General features: G+C 32.5%; 1 protein-coding gene across 5 annotated transcripts in view; it reads left to right on the plus strand.

Moving 5' to 3' along the window:
* Window positions 1–8,556, plus strand: part of ena (ENAH actin regulator enabled) — a 51,945-nt gene extending 43,389 nt beyond the window's left edge. For all 5 annotated transcript variants that reach the window (XM_019054098.2, XM_019054100.2, XM_072302041.1 and 2 more), the window contains one exon: window positions 594–8,556. In XM_019054098.2, coding sequence (XP_018909643.1) covers window positions 594–622 — 29 coding nt within the window. In that variant the 3' untranslated portion in view covers window positions 623–8,556. The remainder of the gene's footprint in view (window positions 1–593) is intronic.
* Window positions 8,557–9,624: the final 1,068 nt, after the last annotated feature.

Below are 9,624 nucleotides of genomic sequence, written 5' to 3' on the forward strand. Positions count from 1 at the left end.
TAGAGTGTTTTCGGAAAATATTGTCCAATGGACAATAAATTGAAAATTGAAAAGGAAGTTGAAACAAAATCTTCCCACCAATATTAGCTGAATTTATATCTTCGCAAACCGGGAAGGTAATGGAGATACCCTAAAGCCGTTTGAAAATATCACTCGGCCATGGCTATTGAATCAAACTTTTTGCATTCAATGCTCCATTCAACTTTTTGTCCGCTTTAGTCGGGTGAAAAGTTGAATCGTGTGAATTGGGCTGTGAAAGAAGAAGATAAAATATTGGAGCAGAACTATCAGCTTTCAAAGTCTTTCGAAGAATTCTTCAAAAATTCATTAACTGAAACTTTTTTTCTGGCCACTAAAGCTGCATAAAAATGAAGGAGACAAAATTTTATCATTATTTTCTTTTATTTTCCAATTTTAATCATAATCATAATAGGAGTCAATTTTTTTTAATTGTAATCGAATCTGAAAGACATTCAAGAATCTTTAACCCCACAGCTCTAGTTTTAGCAAATTTAATTATTTATCTTTTTATTTATTTATTTTATTTTTTGTAATTGATTCAATTTTTCTTCAATTTTGTTTTGTGTTTGCAGCTATCAAAATTGAACTGAACCGCAGGTAAATACCTCATTGATGACAGGTTTGGAGTTCTTCATAATACAGAAACATATTGTTTCTTTCATCGTATCAAGCCAAACGAGGGGATCAGATTAGCAGAAGAAAAATGACATACCCTGACCATGTAATCTATTACATATTGCTCACGTTCCAATGTTTCGATGTAACCTCATCCCTTTCTTCAAATTTTTATACTTCCTGTGACTCCCATTTTCTAGCTCTAATATTATGTAACTTTTCAACGTATTTTTGTAGACCTAACAATGTTGAAGGGAATTTTTTCCCTCACACCCCTCTTTTGTTATTTTTATCAGAATAATAACCGCTCTCAATAAAATAATTGGGAAAACAGCTATACCTTATGTAGATCCAGTTACTACCGCCAGGTAGTGGCAGTTTTTGTGCCGACTGACATATCTTGTGCACTTTAAGCTCAAAGGGCTCTATACTTGTGTAAGTCTTACTTCTGTCAAATCTTTTTATGAGCTTCAAAAAAAGTCAAGCATATAGGAAGGAAAGCAGGCACAAAGTCTATAAATTAGGATTCTAAAATTCCTTATCTGAGGACTCTTAGTTGAATGTTTTAAATACATTTCTCTCTGTTCTCTCGTATAACCCAAAATCATACTGTGTGAAACATTGTTTGTATAACTTCATTAAACCAAAGCCATTTGAATAAAGTTGCAAAAAAGTATCAACCGTACTAGCCGCAACATTTTTTGGGAATTTTTTTATTTTGATCAAAGTATCCAAATCAAAATCCATACTCATAATCGTCATTCTTACAATTATTCTTTTCTACACTTTTTAGTTCAATAATTTTTTTAAATTGGAAGAACATGGTTTTTTTAATATTTTTTTTTTTTTTATTTTTGTTTTTTCTTGGCTAAGTGAAAGGTTGTGAGAATTTTTGTATTAAGAAAATCCTCCAAGTGAGGTAAAGTTTGAAGTGACACACTCAGAATAAATATTCTTGGTTTTAATAGTACTTACGTCTAATAGTCCCTCTTGGCAGAGAATGGATAAACCAAAAATTTAGAAAGTTTTAGATTTCATTCTTTTATCATCAATTATTTCTAATTGGTATGGGTTGAAAAATGTCCCAGCAACTACATAACTACTTAATTTTTTGTTTGATGTTCAAGCTTATCTTGAAGTTCCGTACTTCAGACAGAACATGGCTGTACGAATGAACTTTTTTCACATCTTGGTGACTCTCGATAGTCTTTCATCTTAAATTCAAATGTAATGGTGGAAAGGTTGCCTCAACTTTTGACATTTGTGATATTGTCTTTTATTTTAGCCCTCCAAGTAAATTTGGAGATTATCATATCATTTCAGAATTTTTTCATTTGGCGTAAAAGCTAGTTTTCTTTTAAATACTCAATGTAATACTTAAACAGTTGGACTCTTACTTAAGTTAATTTCTTGTATACTTTCTCCCTGAGGTATTTTTTCTTTTTTATCTCTAACACTCTTCACTTGTCAATTCATTTTACCCGTAGCATTTGACTCAAAATGTAAAGAGACAAAATAGAAAAAAAAAATTGAGTTCAGGCACTCAAGCAAGCTTCTCACTATTGTATTCTGCTCAATTACGAAACTGAGTTTTTACTAAAATTCTTAGAACGAAATTTGATCCCTAGAAAATTCTAATGCTGTAAATAATAGAAAAAATAATTTTGTTTCGTTTCTAGATGATGAAGACTGCATTAAGTTAATGGTTGCATGAATTTCTAATAAAAGCTATCTAAATTGCGGGTTTCAGACAATTAAGTTTTTGACAATTTTATAATTTTGTAAAAAAAAAAACAAAAAAACCTTGCACTGCTTTTCAAATATTTTAAGTGTAAAAGTGATATTTTGCGTTTTATCTCTCTGCTGCTTCACATAATATTAGGAGATTAAGACTAACTTCAGTTGGCTAGATTTTCCTTCCAGCGTGCAAAAAATGCCCCATCTTTAGTTCTGTATATTGCAGCAAATCTGTGAGAAATCTCTAGCCTATTGCATAGTTTCAAAAAGTGACCAACTTTCCCCTCTTCTTTTGTTCAGCATTTGGTAAAACTGGAGTAAATTGCACATTGTACCATTAAATTGGAACTTTTTGCGAGGAAAATTGGAAATTTTATTTTAAGGCAGGATATTCTCTTTTAAGGAACGGTGGATATTCTGGAGCTTTTTGCACCCCTGTTTCCTCCCATTTATGTAAGTTCCTTTATGGAGTTATATTTTTTGTCCTTAATGCCAAATCTCTTCGACTTGTTTGAATTTTACTTGAAACTGTGCCTCTGAAAGAAAGGTGCAGAAAGTGCACCAATGTCTTTTAGATTGTGAATTAAATCAGTACTAAAAAAATTAAATAACTAAAGTAGCTCTTCAAATATTGGAAAATTTGAAAATTCTAGCCAACCGAAGACTCCAAAGTAATGTGACAAAATTCTGGCCTCTGATTGGTCCCAAAGCAAGTTGCCGCTGGACTGATCGAGAAGCTTAAAAGCTATGCATCCAACTATGTAGGGGAAGTTGTAGTCCCTAAGTGGGGGAAAAGAAAAAGAAATAACTTTTTTCGATGATTTAAAGAAGCAGAAGAGAAAAAACAAGCTCTATGTCTTCAACTCCCAAATTGTGTACTTCATCAGCGGTGTTCAAAAATCTTTGCTCCCATTATATTTTTTTGAAGGAGAACAGATCAACATCATTCTTTGAAGATTTTACAGAGCCTTTTTCACACGGAGGAAAAATCACAGAAGTTTTAAAGAATTGACGTTGAGTAGTTTCCTATTCCAAAAGGAAAGTATGACAAGAAGTCTACAATGTTGCAAACCAGGATACATGGTTTGGGAGTTTCACTATTGATATATCTGTCTCACTCAACATTTCCTATTCTGATTCTTTTCAAGCCTTATTCCTTAATTTCATTCCTTCTATTTTGTATGAAAGTTTGGTTAGTACGTAATTTTGTACAATCATAAAGAGAATTTCGCCAAAATCTTATTATTCCAACTGAACCAGTAATGAATTATAGCGAATTATTTTTCCTGGTTTGGAAAAAAACATTTCATTTTTCTCTTTTTCCTTTTGGTGGTAAGTGCTTCATTATTCAGCCCTCAATGCATTTATACATACCAATATCTTGTTGGCTGTTTCAAATCTACCAATGAGCTTTTTATCAGAAATTGCACAAATATTGCCTGTGCTCTTTTAAATGTACGATGTTATCTAAACCGTTCAAACTGTGTATCAACTTATGTACAATGTCCATTATAATTTGGTACTCTCTCCCTGTTCTACCTCCTCTCAAAGTGAAACTTCGTTCACCGCTTTTCAGTTCCATTTTTTCTGCCTCGTTTTTCTTCGTTTACGATTAAAATCAAAATTTTGATTCTCTCATTTTATTTTCTTAAACGTGCGTAAATCTAAAGCTAGTATTGAATAGTGTAAATAGTGTTTAATGTTGGTTATGCTTATAAAATATATATCTCATGTTTGTGATGTTTTATCATGTACATGCTTCTGTTTTTGTTGGTCTTTCAGCAGCTTCTCATATTGTACAATTTACCGTGTATAAAATGCTGAATTTTTCAAGAAAGCCCCCTCTGCTTTTTCTCTCTCTTTTTTTCTCTTTTTTTTGTAAAATTATTCGAAATTTTCAACCAACCTTCATACAGAAATTGGAACTCAGATCTCCTGACCAAAATCCCGAGTATAGTTCCATGCTTCCATAAAATGAAGCTAACTATAATATGAAAAGAAGAAACCATCCAGACTCATAGGTTTTTGCGGTTTTGAGTCCTTAAGGTCTTAAACACTTATTGAACTTTAAGCTATTGAAAATATTTTTGATCAGAAATTCAATGAATTATTAAATGTATCTAATTGTAGTAGTTGATCTTAAGAAACCTTATCATTTTGATTGCAACATGTAATAATTAGTACAGTCACATATGAACCTATAGTGGATGCCCTTGAAATAATGACAAGATATAAATCAGGAGGGAGAGCGCTTACTAGAGACTCAACATTACCGAGTATATTTACCAACGAGTTAGAGTCATTGTGGTAATAATTGGACAAAAATAGAAATTTTCAATTCCTCCCTTTCTAATTCCAAAGGTAGAGGAAACATTTTCTTTTGAGGAGTTGAGCCTAAAGCTCATTGGCAAGTTAATAACATTTAGTTAACTTTTCACATAAATAGGTCGGGTTCTCATCAGTTTCATCATTTTTTTCCAACTCTGCTTCTTATTTTTCGATACTTCTAATTTTTTGTTCAGGGGTGCAAAAATTGCCAGATCTCACTTTTTACAGACCGCAGGCAAGGCAACTATCTTTTCCCTCATTTTTTCTTCCTCTCATGTCGGTTTGAGAAACTGGGGCAAATCTAACACTCCGTGCGAGGTAAATCAAACATTTTTGCACCCCTGTTTCCCCTACGCAAAGTTATGAGGCTTTTATTGCTTGCTCAGTTTCTGTATTTTCTAGTAAATTGTGTTCTTGTAAATATACCTATTTGTATCATTTGCCTGTAAATGTTCCAACTCATAATGTACAGAATATTTCCAATTTTATTTTGTGTATTCTGTCGTAGTCTAGGTGATCAGACTCATTCTCAATCTAAGCTATCGTACCATTAAAGGGTTGTTTTGTTATACTTCCGTAAACTAGAATTAGTGTCATCCGTGTTCATTTTCAATATTAAATCAATGTAGAATTCAAATTTTATTTTTTCCAAAGTCAGTGAGTAAAGGACATTGGGGAAGTAACGCACAATTAAAGCCTTGCGCCTAGTTAAAGATTGTTATTTACTCTCTGATAATTTCAATTTTTTCTCGAAAATTAGTTTGAATAAATTCCAAATTATATCCCAAAATGAAGTTTGTGAGGTGAAATACTAATTTTTGTGTTAAAAACTTCTTTAACATTCCTGTTTGTTGGTCAGAATCTCCCCTTAGGCTTTTCCTGGCTAAAATATTCAGTTTGGAATTTGGTTGAGGTAATTGTAAGAAAGTTGTCCATGATGAAGTCCTTCCTCTTCGTTCAAGAAATTACATTTAATTAAATCAAATATAAATTCCATTTGCTGCAATCAAAGAAGACTTTCAATTAAGGTTTTATTTAGACTTAAGACTGTGTTTTCTCGGATATTTTTTTTTTTTTTTTTTTTTTTTTTTTTGTATTTCCTAATTCCTAATTAAAACTTTGGTCCTCATAAGAAAATTTTCTCATTGAAAACTAATTTATTTGCCAAAGATGATTTGTTAAAGAATACTCTACGTATGAACTGAACTCTGTAAGGATTGCTGATCTATTAACAGAACTTGATAAACCGCTTCTAATAATTTCAAACACATTTTCCCTTTTATCTCGCTGAACGAAGTATCTTTCCTTCATTCCTCTCATTTCATTCAAGTCAATAATTAGAGACAGCAGCTCATTTCAATGTACTGATATGAAAAGAACATCAGATTTTGTACAATGAGCTGTGTGTGCATTTTTCATTTACTATTAGGAGCTACAAAGTTTGTACTGATGTTACAAAAATTCTATTGAGCCTGATGATCTTGAAATTTTGAAGAAGCAGTCTAAAAATTGCTGAAAGAGTTGAATTTCCGCTTTCTTGAAGTTCTCATACCTGAAGGCTCTACTTTCTTCCTCTTTTTTAGTCTTTTGTAACAAAGAGCTAGTCTTAAATTATATTTTTATTTATGCCAATTATATGTATTTTCAAGTGCTTGTTTGTTGCGCAGGTTTGCAAAGCTTTTTAAATTTTACTGCTGGGTGTCAGAATGAATGCTGAAACCCCAAAAATGCACGCTTTTTCCCTGGAATTAAATCCCTTCACTGCAGGGGCGCATTCGCGAAAGATGGTGTCCCTGGAACATCTCGGAAGTTGTCGTTTAGTTCAAATATTTTAGCCAATTATTATTTCGCTTTACCTAGTTGTAAGATCATTGTCCCATTTTCACTGTCTGTAAGTTGAGTTCCAAAAGAAAGTAGTCCATTATACTGACGTGCCTTGCAGAAGCAATATTTCTCTTAAAAAAAGGAAAAATGAGCACATCATGAAAGGGAGTCTTTACTTAGAGAGTTTTTAGATGGAGTACATTTTACTTTCTTGCTCCCCTAGGGTAGAGGAAGTATTTTTTCTTTTGTAGTATGACTTCAAGCAGTCTCAAGTATAACAGTAAAGAACTTAAGACGCTCCAGCTGAGAATGAATTGTGTAAGGAGTAGTAAGAAGACTCTTCAGTTTAATGGTGGCTACATCTTTTGGATAGCTTAACACTCAACTGTGAATCCGTTGACTGATGACACTCAGTTTTCTGTTCGAAAACTACAACGGATCCTGATCTCATGTCATTCCTGGTCTAAATTTGTACTGATTATTTGAAGCCCCTATTTTATCGTCTTGATTTATGTTCTACCCATTCTAGCCTTAAGGCAACTTATTAATTGTTACTATCCTCATGATTTATCATCGTAAATTATCGTAATCATGAAATATTAACACTAGTATTATTACTTCTCTTACATTTATTAATCTTTACTCTTCCTTTACATTTTTAGACTTTTAAAACACTTTTTCTAAATTATACTGCATTACTCATATTTATGACCTCACATATCCGCATTTAATCCAGTCGGAGGTGTAGTCTGTATTTTTAAGACAAATTTAACCTTTTTTTGCTTTGTATCGCCTGATCTCTCCGGGGAAAAAATTGGTTGATGGAAAGTTCTTTTTTACCAATGACTCCATCCTTTCCAGATCTGTCATTTTTTTCCCCCCCCAAAAATCATTCTTCAAAGTAGAATCTGACAATGGGCTCCCAGAGAAGGTATGAATTGAAGCACCTTGCAACTCGACTCCTCGTCAAAATTTCACAAGATAGTCAAATAACGTAACAGGAAGTCTGCAAATCAACTTCTGATCAAGATGTAAGTGTAAAATTGACATTGGTCCTTTGACCATTTAACTCAACGTCGTGAGAAGCATCGTCAACGTAAGATCCTGAAGAGAAAGCATGCAATGTTTTTTTCTTGTTCAGACCTTGGCTGGTGGCCCACCGGAGCAATTATCATATTCCCTTTTCTTGGATACTTTGATTTTAAATTGCAAAGATGGTTTTTCCCCTGTCTCACCATTCTCATTCTGACTGACTCTTACTATAACATATGCAATATTAACCCAAGAACTGATACATTTTATCATACTAAGTATGGGCTGTGTTTGAAAGATGTACCCTTTTTATAATTTTAAGTTGTAAGAAACACAGTAGAATGTTTCTCTGAAAGTATAGATTTTCTTTCATCACGCCATGAATACATAAAGAAATCTTCTCCGTTTTGAAAACTTTTAACAAATCCATGCGTTTGAAAAATCTTTGTCATTAGTATTTACATTCATACGTATACAATTTTGCTCCAGCTGCCAAGAGACTTGTTAAAATCGTCATTAATCACATCTTAAAGGCTTTTTCATTCAAATGGTTATCGAAAATATTGAAATGCAGATGTTAGTGAGTCTCGTCAAGTAGAACAATTCTAAGCTGTGCAACCACAATGTATTCCAACCTCAAGGCTACCCTGCATTTAAATGTCACAAGCCACTTTTGAACAAATCAAGTAACTTCCACGGAGAAGGCTGCATTTATCAGTTCTCATGTTGTTATTATAATTTTTTATTTTATTTTATTTTTTTTTGTGAATTGAATTCTTGAGACTTCCACTAATGTTAAAGTTATTGTGGTTAAGATGATCATTAATATTTTAATCATCATATTTATACGTATCTTGTATGTATAAACTATCAGTCTTCAAAATATTAAATTAGATAGGTTTGTAAAAATTCCTTTTGTAATGCCATAACATCAAACTGTGCAACAATCTGTTTTGGATAGAAGTATTTATTAAATATAAATAGTACTTGAAAACAAAATGGTTTTCTTCTTAATTTGTTCATAAATCATTTTCTGTATTTGCTCTCTGTTTGAAACAATGCACAATACATCCCATCAAACACAATTTTTCGGAAAGTGGATGGTTATTTTGATGGTTGATAATTATTCTAGTCCCCCCCCCCCCCCCCCAAAGTCAGGAAATTTTGCCAGAATGTGTCAGAGAGAGTCAAAGAAGATGTCGTAAATTTTATCTATAGCTTTCAATGGAGGATTTAAACAAGGAGGAGGATTTGTTTTTGTCTCACATGAAAGTGCTCGATGAATTTTTTTTACATTATATTTTACAATTTTTTCTATGTCATAAGAAAATGGTAAAACAGGTTTAAATATTAGGAAATTTCTCTGCCTCGTAATCTACATGGCGGTATTTTCTATGAAAGCATACATTTTTTTAGTAGTTTGATCATTCTGGCATAACTCCTTCAATAATTGAGGTGATGCACGGTTCGTTTGAGTAAAAGTTATATGAAATTTTCTATCAAAGTTATATAAATTTTCTATCACTCAAAAAGTCTTTTCGGATTCGAAAAGTAGAGTGAAAATGGAGTCTTTCTAGCTAAAAATGAAAATAGGTCGTTCGAGCTCCTGGAAAAATATATCGTTTTTTACATTTTTTAGGGCTTATAAGAGGCTGATACGAAAATTGACTCAAAATTACTCAATGTTTCTGTTTTAATTTCTAAACTAAGATAGCTATTAAAATGATCTTGGTTTCATTTTAAAGCTGGTGTAATTTGCCGTCGATTGAGCGGTCTGCAAGCTAATTTTGTCAAAAATTGACAAAGTTATGATAACTTGAATAAAGGGTATCCAAAATAAGCTTACTTGTTTTCCTTACCAAGTAAGGCTCTATTTTTTTTCTTTTTTCCCCTTCAAGACTAAAAACTTTAGAGTCAATCTGTAAAAATTACAGCATTTGTAGTACTCTCAGGTCTGTAACGAGCGTCAGATTTTTAAATTTGACCCATTGGTTCCGGAGAAAATCAATTTTTGGTCGTTTCTGTTCCGTTCTGCTTACAATCAGCTATTGACATACGGCGCAAGAC

This window comes from Bemisia tabaci, chromosome 1 (assembly GCF_918797505.1).
Source record: "Bemisia tabaci chromosome 1, PGI_BMITA_v3".
In the NCBI taxonomy this organism is placed as follows: Eukaryota; Metazoa; Arthropoda; class Insecta; order Hemiptera; family Aleyrodidae; genus Bemisia; species Bemisia tabaci.